Raw genomic sequence first — 12,574 nt, 5'->3', positions numbered from 1 at the left:
TCAAAAATTACCGAGGACCCGTGGAAGGGTCCTATTATGTAAATCGATTGGAAAATAAATTTTCTCGCATTCCAATTTTTTGAATTTGGTAGCTTTATTTTCGCATTTTCAATCCTAATTTCGAATTTAATTGTCAAATTTATTTGAGCTTCGCCCAAAATAATTGTTTACTTTTGATTTGTAGAAAGAAAACGTTTTGAAAAATGTAACTATTTTAACAATTTATATTACATATTATACTTTATATAATAAGTTTAAATACAAAATTATTATTTTTTTTGGTGTATAGCCGACTTTCCAAACACACGCTCGATTATTGATCTTGCTTTTGTAAACTTTCCATTATACAAACTTTCCAGTGAATTTTCGTCTGCATTACGGTAAGGTGTATGAAGCCATGGCTCCAACGGATATCTAGAATCATCTTAAAAAGAGAAAATAATGAACATATGAATATTCGTGATAACCCATATGTTTGTGAATATTATACGTAGAGTATACCAGTAAGTAGAAGGTTATATATAAATACAAGTTCAAGTTGTGAGCATAAAACCCCAGACCAATTATCCATGAAGATCTTTATATTTTGGTAGTTGGACAGCATATATTGTCGTTCGTTTGTAAGGCTCCATACGCGGGAATTATGCGCCACTCCAGCACCCAACCATTTGCAGCTCTTATACACATGTTCTCGTAAACTCGTAATATAAAATTACTACCATCGCATAGACATACTGGTCTAATTATCTGTATGTGAGTTCCATCACGAGCACCTAATTCCTGGTAATCCAAATTTTGAGTAAAAATAATTTTTAGCGTCATGATTTTTTTGTTCATTTAAAATTTTATGTGTTTCGGATACAATGTTCTTTCAATCGCACTCAATGCTTTTGCAATACATTTAGATGTAGTGGATTGTGCTAACCCTGCAAACCGGTATTGCCCTATTTGATGCTGATAGCCTCTTTGGCCAAAAAACTTAAGAGTAGCAGCAAGTTTTACAGCTGTATTTACTGCCGTGGATCGTATAGACATGGTTAGTTCCTGAGTTATGCTTTAATCAAAGGCTTCCTTGGAAAGTGTAAAGTTTTGTAAGAAGCTTTAGTCCCAAATGCAAAAACAATTTATAACCGAACATAATACATATTCACATAACAAATAACGTTTTTTGTGATAAATCCATAATATTAAATTAATGTCTTAAAGATCTTTCCGCAATCCTTTCTTCAATAATTTCCTTGTCCTCCACCCTCAATGCAACGGAATCCATTTTTTGGAAATAAACGTACGCTATTTTATTTTTAGCATTTGAAAATTCTGTCACAGGGTGGTACAAATTACGCATAATTTTAAGCTTGCTCCGAAATTTGTATAGCATGCTGAAACAAAAAGAATAAATTTTCGAATAGAGTTGCAGAGTAGGGCCCCAGATCGAAACGGGATCTGTACAATATCATGACTATTCGGATGTAGCGTAACTGTACTTGCGAAAATCTCTTCGCATTCGTCAGGAGGTTTTTCTATTTCCCAACAACAACCTCGTTTAATACAAGGACTGGTCAAATATCTGCGCCAATCAGTAGTTCTACGGGACCTGGTATACAGAACTCCGAATCTGCCAAACGAAGACTTTTTAAATGATGACTGGTTATTATGTCTATAGTAGCAGCAGGAGTCAGAGACGTGATTGAATCAATGATGTACGCATTAAAACTAATCTTGAACTACTCAACCGAATGGGAGTGTATACTAACTCTCACAATGCCTTCGGTACAGGACTTTTATCAATACCTTTGACTTGAAACACGTACGAGCTTCTAAGAAGATTCAAAACAGTTACTAATGATGCGAAAATTTAGCTCATATGAGAACCAATATTGTAAAGTGCGCGAAGTTCCTTTAAATTACTTTTACAATCAGCTAGAAGCACGTTTGCCGTTGTTAAAGAGTATAGTCCGGTCACTCTGCAAGAGAAATGACTAAACGTCGCTCCCTTGTCATAGACAGCAATATATCTGGTGGAAGTGCCTTCAACGCTTCTCTGCTGGGGCCTTCTACATAGGAGAGTGTTGTGTTTCCGCTGGCAGTTGAGACACAACCTAGATGGACAGTCGCGATTACGACCGGCCTTGGGGCAATCGAAACATAATAATGCTTGCTTCACCAGATCCCAGCGTTCGTCAAGTTAATGATTACGAGCTTTTGGTATTTCGTAATGCCATGAAATTCATTACAAAATGGGCAACTAGTTGCTGACGGTGCTGCTATCGAATGAATAATTTTCCCAGATTTCATGGCCGGAGGCGTCTTCACGACACGACTTGGTGTGCGTCCGCCGTTCCACGAACATTATAACGTCTTCCATATTCGGGATGTTGTTGGATTTTAAGCTCATTTCCCACTCGGTTCGGGTAACAACCGGTAGTTTCGGTAATAGCTATGACACGGCATAGCATCCCATTGTTTTACTGGCACATTCATCATTTCAAGCGCCATTTTCCGCCATCGTATATTGTCGCAATTTTCCCAGTTTATAGGTGGGCTGTAAATCACTTCTGTTGTGCTTATATAGAAAAATTGTACGTAAGCGACCCGACGAAAGTAGCAAAGTTGTTATTGCATACGGCAATGGCCTGCCTAAACAAAACTAAAACGCATCACCTGATAATGACGATTCTTGTTGTTCTTGTGTACTGCACAATGGTCTGACCCAAACAACAGTAGAAATGCCGACGCTAAAGTGCGTCACCTGCGACGCTAAAGTGCGTCAATATTCCTTGAGCATTAATAAGCCACATTGTCAAACCACGATACCAAGTGTTATTAAATTATTAGCTGCATTTGTTTGATATAACAAACACATACATAACAAAATAGAAATGTACGAAAAAAAATTCCAGACAAATGGAGATGGAGTTTTATATCTGCGTTGTAAAATATTTAACCAACCGGAAAACTATGTGACTAATTGGATATATTTATCTACCTACCTATACATATGTAACTCACGTTTTCCGTTTTTATATTATTGATTACATGAATTCACTTAATTGAATTTAGTTGCATAGTAAATTGCTTGTAGAATTCACAAATTATAATCAAGTAGCTACCTAAATAAAATTATTAATACTGTCAACACATGATCTAGCTCTAAGTTGCATCCACAAAATATTATTTAGTCGAAAGCACAATAAGAAATTCTTACATATCATGGAATATTTTATTCTAACAATTAAATAATCTTACTTTATCTAACCTAGTTCCATTCTACTGAGAAATTCCTTGTCCGTCACGTAATTTTTTAATCTCTTTTGTTGCCCAGTTACATAATGATTTCGTACGAGTTGCCTTCGATCTTTTACCGTCGGCTAAGAACTGAGTTATCGTGACATCTTCTAACATTGGATATAACCTTGGGCCAAACGCGGTGCATAAATCTCCAATAAATCCTGCTGCACTAGCGATCATAGAGTCTGAGTTATCTCCATCTATAGCTATTCGCTTTATAAATGCAATTATATTTACTAAATGAGACTCTAAATGGAATACATCAGGGTGAGGCTGCGGTTCTACTCCTTTTAATCCTTGAATTATTCCTGTATACGCTTCCAGCACACTCTCTCGTAATTCATTTAAATATTCGATCATGTCATAACTGTTTGAATCAACCTAAAAATTAGAATAAAAGATATGAGATATAGACATTATTATACAAAATATTAATAAATAAAAAAATTTATTTGAACTCTATTCACCTGGAGTTGCGAGGCTGCATTGAGCATATCTAACACAACATTTAAATATTTCACGAACTCGCTGCCAATGCTTAAAGCCATATCTCCAAACGCTGATAAAATTTGCGGCTTAACACTGCGGTGAAGTGTTGGTTCCGATAAGTTTGCAAGAAGCAAAGTCATTATTTCATCACAGTATGGAATTATAAGTTGCTTTAGAGCCCGACATATATCTCCAGTTAAACCAACGGCAGCACAACATACTTGATATTCTTGATGAGCTTTTAGTCCCATAAATAAAAATGGTTTAAACGCGTCCATATACTTAACAAACTTGTAACCAAGTAATTCTACCAGAGTTGAAACAGCTAGGAATGCGTCTTCCTGAACACCTCCTGTTTTACCAGAACTTGAATTGAACATTGTTAAAAGTGCAGTCATTATAGCATCAGATATTTGAGGAGCATCTTCTTCACGAACTTTACGAAGAACACTTTGTAAGGTAGCACAAAGTAAAGATTGTAAGTCATTAAACTGGTGGCGGTCATTGTGACTTGCAATGTGGGATTCCATTTGTAATACTTGATTCAATCGTTCTAAAATAACTATAGTAGTTCTCTGGACAACTAAGTAGCAGTCGAGAGGAGAATTCTTTATCATATCCATTAGTGCTTCATAAGCAGCAGCTCTCAGATTCGCCTGGGTGCCGTCTTGCCTATCTGTTGTCTCCAGCAACTGAGTAATAATATACTCGAAATATGGTGATAGGCAATATGTTTCTGGAGTTTCGCCTTCATTAATTTCAGCTGCGTCATAAGCGGCGTCTGATAAACCTATAAATGCCCAGCAGACATTAGCAGAAACACGTGGTTCGGCTTTAAGGCCTTTAATAAAACATTCTAGAAGGGTATTCAAATATGTTTTGTTAATTGCTGCCTCTGGAACAATCTATAAAGTAAAAAGAATACATTAAGAAATATTTTTGCAAAATATCAAGCCTTTGACATAATTTTACTAACGAATAATATTTTTCTAGCTTTGATAGCTATTATAACTAGATAGCTTCTTGTGTCATTTTCAATCATTTAAGGAGTTAAGAGTTATTCTCTATTGTAATAATAGTGCATCAGAAATTCTCTGAAAAAACTCTGTCAAAGAGAAAGTACTACTACTCGGGCTCATATTTTTAACATATAACATTTTTATTTATTTTTTCAAAGATCTGATTTTGACCTCTTATAGCATCCGTCATATAAGGTTGACGTAGATAGTGCCCATACTTTTACATTTTTAGGAACTAAAATACTATAATTAATAATGATTTTTTCAATAAGCTCATTTTCGAATTTCGTTTAGAAAGCAAACTTCGAAAGACAGATAAATTACATTTTTACTTAGGGCTCAATCTCGATCGAAAAAATTGGTTTGGCGTTGTACAGTGTAATACATTGATTGTACAATATTACAGTGTAATATATACCTTCGCAAGTCGCCATACATAATAAGAACTAAGATCGTCTTTTGAAAGTGAAGACATCTATTTGCTTACTCTACCACCTGTGATCAAAACCGACACTCTCTTTTACTTTGCTGGGTGTTTTTCTTTTCGAAAAGAAAATCAGCATAGTAAAATTCTTAAATAAAGTTAAACCAATAAAAATTTTAAATTACAACAAAAAATGTGTTATGTCTGCAGTGCAATTCTAATTAAATAATGTATGAATTTAAAAACCTACGTCACATATACGTCCAAATGTCCACGCGGTGGTATCTCGAACTATTACACACTCATCGTACATTAAATGTATAAGTGTGGGCATTGCTTGTTCTATTAGAGGTTTAAGTGTATTAGTTTCCAAGCCACTCAAGATAGATCCGAAAGTCATAACAGCTGCATCACGGAAACGCCAATTAGGGGACTCTATGTTGTCTTTGATGAAGGGGAAAACATATGGAACAATTTCATCTTCACAACAAGTTGCTAATAGCATCAGGCAAACAGATGCAGCTTTAGCTGGACTCCAGTTATCCTCATCGTCACATTCATCCTGCTTGGTTAATTTTTCGACTAAGACAGGTGTTAAATATTGCAAAGCTCCTCTTGCGTAATGTTTTGAAACTCGAGTAGGAGCACGACCTGCATCATTCGCTTCTTGAGTTTCTATTGCTAAGTCAATTTCTTCATCGCAGACATTAGACCAAAATTCAATACCTTGCAGAGCAACTTGATCGTTCTCAGATTTCATTGCTTCTAAAGTTATGGGGAACAAAGCTTGAGCCATATATGGTTCCATATATTGATAGTACAGAGTAAGAATTTTAACGAGACATTGTAGAGCGGCAACGCACACCTGGGTGTCTTGAGATTGTGTTGCTTCGCATACTACTTCCATAATAAAATTTCTTTCCAGATCTTTTTCAAAGTTGGCTTTGGTAAATTCTAACGAATTATGTAGAGCCGTTGTTGCAGCGAGCCGAACATGATTACTAGGCTCCTGTTTTCTCATGCCATGAATAATAGCAGTTAAAATTTGATTCGACTGATGTTCTAAAACGCCATAACGTATATCTTGACATATGTATCCAATAGCTTCAAGAGCAGCTTCGCGATTTATTTCACTGGAATTATCAGCAACCACTTTGTTGACTAACGTTTGAATTAGAACTGGCCACCCTTTTGATGGTAATTCTGTTACTGCAACATAGGCAACACATTGCGCAGCACTAGAAGGTCTAGTATTTTCCGTTCCTAAAGCAGCGAGAATCTAGAAAAACAAATAACATGATTTATGTATTTATGAATATTAATAAATATATATAAAAAAAAACATATACATTTTTTTTTATGTACTCGCGCGTATCTTCCGGAAACTGATGCCATCGTTGCTGGTATTGTTGATTGACAGTTTCATCTTTACTTGTTAAATGATTCTTAAGTTGTAATCCTGCAGCCATACGTGCTACTGGGCTGTTGCTAATACTGACCAATATGTCAGACAATGCTTTTAAGAATTCGGGTAAATTTTCTTCGGCCGCTTGTTCCAAGAAATTTTTGGCTGATAGAAGCTCATTTTTGTCTTAGAATTAAAATGTTAAAAATAAAAATATTTCGTTAATAGTACTTAATAACATTGTCAAGATGTAAAAATATATATTCACAATATACATATTCATTCATTATATATTTAATTCAAATAGTACATTAGTCATTTAATGTGTTACATTATGGCTTTTAAAAAGTAAAGTAACATTTTAAATAACTGGTATACAAGTATATGGTATTTGCATTATACTGTTCATTCTAAATTTTCTAGCTTAATTTGAAAATTTCTTCTAAAACTACTTATTATAATCCAACATTGTACAAATCACTTAATATATTAATCACTCTTATAAATACGGGATACACAGATATATTGAACCGATTTCTTTCATATATCACTTTCAATGGCTGCAAACTCACTATGTCCACTTAATTTAGTTAATATATTATTACGATTGCAGCCCTTTTTGAAAAATAAACAAGTAAGGAAAGGCTAAATTCGGATGTAACCGAACATTTTATTTCGCAAAGTCAAATGGTATACTCGTTTGAGATTTCTGTGTAGTCCGATTTCGCCCATTTTCGCACTATAAAATAGAGATATGAGAAGAATATTATGTACCGAATTTGGTTGAAATCGGTTAAACAGATCTCAAGATATGGGTTTTCAACTAAAAGTGGGTTGTGCCACGCCCACTGTCTAATTTTGTACGCGGTTCCTATAAAGTCATCTCATACCATCCCAGAGATAAAATTTGTCTCTGGCGTGTTTAGTGCTTGATTTATCGCGCTTTTAGTAGTTTTTAACAGTACCGTTATATGGGGAGTGGGCGAAGTTGCCACCCGATTTCAACTATTTTCACACCGCTAAAAACATTTGCTTCTAGTGAATTTTGTTATTATAGCATTAACGGTTTAGGAGATATGCACATTAAACCTATTAGAGGCGGGACCACGCCCACTTTTTAAAAAAGTTTTAACTGCAGATGCCCCTCCCTAATGTGATCCTGTGTACCAAATAACAGTCTTGTATCTTATTGCGGAGCTTAGTTATGGCAAGTTATTTGTTTTTGATTAATGGCGTTTTGTGGGCGTGGCAGTGGTCCGATTACACTACCAACCGTCTCACGGTACCAAGAAACATGTCTACCAAGTTTCATAAAGATATCTCAATTTTTACTCAAGTTAGAGCTTGCACGGTCGGACAGACGGACGGACGGACAGACAGTCACCCGGATTTCAACTCATCTCTTCATCCTGATCATTTATATATATATAACCCTATATCTAACTCTATTAGTTTTAGGTGATACAAACAACCGTTAGGTGAACAAAACTATTATACTCTGTAGCAACAGGTTGCGAGAGTATAAAAACAACAACAGCTGCGAGCAATGAAGTAGTTGTGGGCATTCGTTAAATAAATTTGTATACATATTTCGCACTAATATATTGATACCAATTACTTCTAAAATAACATTCTGTAATATGTAACGTTCCTATTCCACTCAATTTTAAAATGTTAAGTGAATACCGTTACTCCGTAGAACAGATAGGATTCTGAAAAAGAACTTTTGTATTCATAATTTCAAACTATTTAAATCAGTTATAATGTACACCCATCGAAAGGGGAAAAATTTTGTTGAGCTAGTGGACGAGAAAAAAATCTCGAAACTGGACGAGACAAGCTACAATTTGGAAACATTAAGGGACCGTGGGAAATGTTTCGAACAAAAAGAGTCGATACTGTTAGGAATATATTTTTTGAGTAAAATTAAATTTTTTAGCGTTTTGCTCCTCTTCAGTCATTGGTGCTTTATATACAGCACAAATATGATGTTCATGATATTTAAATCACCAGAGATATCATAGGTTGCTTCATTCCAAAGTTAAAATCATTCAAAATTAATTAACATTTTAATAATTATTCACCTTTTCGTGAGCAATAACCAAATTAAATTGTTTTGATTTTTCGTTTAAAAATTGCAAACTGTTAATTATCTGTCAATTTTTCATTTTTTAGGTTGGCAACACCAATCAAACTTCGACTGAAAATAGTTAAAAATCGTAATACCATAAATAGTTGGGTTGATCTGAAGTTGAATTGCTTCAACTTTAATTCAACCGATAGGAGTTGAAAACCGTAATAGGGATATTGATTTCACGTCAAAGTAATAGTTTTTAATACGCATAAATAGTAAATTTTACAGGGTTTTCTTTATTTTTTAAACGGAGAATAAAAAAATATTGCGTTTGTATCCTTTAACGGGGCACGCGAAACATTGCAGTGAGGAAAAGCGAAAATTGATTAGAAACCTTATACAGAGCGGTAAAAATTGGTCGGGTTGGGGGAATACAATGCAATGCAAGTATGAAAAACCACCAGACAACAGAGGTCACAGACGGATTCTTCCAAAGGTTGTCGAGCGAAATATTGTCAGGTATGCCAAAACTCGACCAATAATGTCTGCTGTAGAGATCCGGAACCAATTAAATTTAGCGTGCGGTGTTCATATTGCGAGAAGGCTACGAGATTATTACTTGTATGCTCGCAGACCTCATAAGGGTTCTTTAAAAAAAATCACGAAGCACGACGTCTTAAATTTGCTCATGAACATCTGACCTGGACTAAAGTGTCGAAAACACATTATTTATGGTAGAAAAGGGCCTCGAGCGTATGTGTGACTTCGCTCTTATACAGAGTATGACCCACGATACACCACGAAAACTTTAAAACATAGTGGGCAAATATAATGGTATGTTATATTTCGTACAGAGGCGTTCGTCTGATCCATCGAATTGAAGGTATCATGGATCAGCACGAAATAGTCCAAAATGTTATGCTACCTATGCTAGGCCTGCACAGGAAGGGTTCCGGGTCAATGAAATTGAGGTTATGCATCGAGAATAACGTTTTATGTAATAAAACTAAATTCTTCTTATTTATAAAAAGTACTACGGAAAGGGAGTTTTACATTTGCAATGCAACCAGAACCAACACCATTTAAAATTGTTAACAAGATTAAGAGTGTTGGTACCCACTACTATTTCATTGCTCGCAGCTATTCATATACCTATAGTACTATAATAGTATATAGTTTTATTTTGTTGTGAATTACACACTCCAATTTTTTGGGTTAATTTTTAAGTGTAAGTAGTTAATTGGTGTATTTCTATATAACTAAGTCCTGCCATAAGTCCTGTTACAACTTAACCGTTGTAAAAATTCAACTATGATATAATACACTTTTATGCTCTCGCAACATGTTTTATAGAGTATAATAATTTTGTTCACCTAACGGTTATTTGTATCACCCAAAACTAATCTAGATAAACATACAGGATTGTATATGTACATGCATCAGGATGACGAGTGGAGTTTAAATCCGGGTTACTGTCAGCCAGTCCGTCTGTCCGAGCAAGCGATAACTTGATCAAGATATCTTGATCTGGTACACGTACTCCTTGGCACCCAAGGGAGGTTGGTATTGCAAATCGGCGTTATCGGACCATTGCCACGCGCACAAAATCCCATTAATCGAAAACTTATAAAGTGCCATAACTAAGCATTTAATTAAAATACATAACTGTAGTTTGGTACAGGGGAACGCAGTAATGAGGAACACCTGCTTCCAATACTTCCTACTTTTAATTAAAATATGTATATGCGAAAATCCCGTATATTACTTTACCTTGCGAGAGTATAAAATGTTCGGTTACACCCGAATTTAGGCATTCCTTACTTGTTTAAGAGTAAATTTTATTTAAATGTACAACGTTTTGTTAGAAATGATCACATTTTGATTTCCCACAAGCCATGAAAATATTCGACCATTGAGCAATAACAGCACGCGCAGTTTCTTTTAGTATGGATCACGTTTCTCGAACCAAAGATTTTTTTGAGACTCTCCAAATTTATGTGGGGTATCCGACAGAGCATTTTCTCCCGCTCTGACCACAAACTATAGTATATTAATATTTTTTTAGACGATCTCGGAATCGACCCAATCGGTTTCGCTTATATTCAGTACGATTATAAGTAAAAATGTGTTCTTTCATTTGATATTACTAACTTTTACATAAAACATTGTTTGTAAAAAATACAAACAGTTTTCTTAAACAAATTCAATGAACAAATTCACTTCTACGACTAAATACTTAATAACGTGTTGTACGTATCAAGCGTTTTATCTTTTTTTAGTAATCTTACGGCCCTTAATCAGAAATATACACAACTTGCTTTTATCGCTTAAAAATACTTTTTCCCAAAACCCAGTTGGCTTATTAATGAATTTTCTGATAAATTCCTACGTTTGGTATTCCTCCGTGCAGTACGGTTCTACAAGACTTATTTCTTCAAAATTTCTCATATGAACTACTTGTTGATATTATGCCCAATATGCCCGTTATCTAAGCCTATTGAATACCGTGGACTTACGGTCCTAAGCTTTTGTACGCATACTTTTTCTGATTCTGATAGAATATCGGACTTTTTATACCTATTTTGATGTAGTATGTATAATGAAAAAAGTAAGTAACATAAAAATAAAGGTTAGGAAATGCACAATTTTTCCAAAAAAAAAAATGAAATCTCTATCTCTTCTTCAACACTTTTTAACATCATGCTTGTACACATAGTTTTTCTAGTAAGTATATATAAGGCATTATTAAACGCGCATTCAATAACTAATCAATCGCGAATAAACAAACCATTATTTCAGGCATTGATAATGGAACAAAAAGAATAGAGGTGGAAAAACTATTTAATAACGCTCCTTCAACAACAACATCAGTTCTACACAAAAAAAGTTATTATGCATTATCTAGTGAACATCAGAAATAATCGGAATACCCGATTTGTTGAATTAATGCTGGTTACTCTGTAAGCGGAAACACTACGGATGAATTTTTTGGCTTCTTGATTTCTGTTCTGTTTGTTTGAATAGCCTTTAGGCAATATTGTACATATCTGCTTCTAAGTCCCGTTATTTAATTTTTTTTGACGCGCGGTTTTTGCATGCAAAAATTAATATGTTGTACAGGAGGTGTTACAGACAACATCTGGCAGAAGATTTGTGACGCAACAAACTTGTATGCGGTATAATAGAACCGAGTTAAAATTTAATGTGACAGAAATTAAAAGATATGCAACAGATTTCTACCTAATGCCAATATATACTTATATCTTTTTATTAGGCTAACATAGTTTGAAACAGTATCATACAAATAAGCCTCACAAACGGGGCTTAAAATTTTCATTAGAGCTGGTATATCTGGCACTGTTTACGATTTTACACTCTACATTGGAGAAGGAAAGCATCAAACATTTGGTTTGGGAATATCATCAGATATTGTTTAGGATTTAGCTTGTAATATTCCCATGAACCAAATTTTCAAATTATTTTTTGACAATTGGTTAAAGTCAATAAGTGTATTATCCGTAGGTACAATTCGAAGTAAGCGGTTGGAGAATTGTGATCAAAGCAGTGAGAAAGATCTTTAACAACGAGACCGCAGGTCAAGCGATTTTAAATTTGAAACAACACAAAACTTGACTACTTGTCGTTGGTATGACCATATAAGTTTTCAACGGGTTTCTCACACTATGTTATATGTCAAAGTCCCATGAGCGAATGCAAGATATGGTATAGAAAAGAGAAAATGTTTATAAATGTACCTCGTCCCGGTAATATTGAGTGCTACAACAAACATTTCTCCCATATGATCTTGCTGAGAGCCTACTAGAATTGAACAAAATCAAGTACCACTCGAATAAATGGTATATACTGATAGTAAA

At 34.7% G+C, this 12,574-nt stretch overlaps 1 protein-coding gene across 2 annotated transcripts in view; it reads right to left on the bottom strand.

Annotated features, from left to right (window-relative positions):
- Positions 1–3,145: 3,145 nt before the first annotated feature.
- Positions 3,146–12,574, bottom strand: part of Fs(2)Ket (Importin subunit beta Fs(2)Ket) — a 61,650-nt gene continuing 52,221 nt past the window's right edge. For both annotated transcript variants that reach the window (XM_070106641.1, XM_070106640.1), the window contains 4 exons: positions 6,570–6,811; positions 5,471–6,499; positions 3,756–4,682; positions 3,146–3,669 (listed from right to left, as the gene is read on the bottom strand). In XM_070106641.1, coding sequence (XP_069962742.1) covers positions 3,268–3,669; positions 3,756–4,682; positions 5,471–6,499; positions 6,570–6,811 — 2,600 coding nt within the window. In that variant the 3' untranslated portion in view covers positions 3,146–3,267. The remainder of the gene's footprint in view (positions 3,670–3,755; positions 4,683–5,470; positions 6,500–6,569; positions 6,812–12,574) is intronic.

This window comes from Bactrocera oleae, chromosome 3, assembly GCF_042242935.1.
Source record: "Bactrocera oleae isolate idBacOlea1 chromosome 3, idBacOlea1, whole genome shotgun sequence".
Classification (NCBI taxonomy): Eukaryota; Metazoa; Arthropoda; class Insecta; order Diptera; family Tephritidae; genus Bactrocera; species Bactrocera oleae.
Note: the sequence above shows the minus strand (reverse complement) of the source record. Positions and strands in the feature narration are given on the sequence as shown.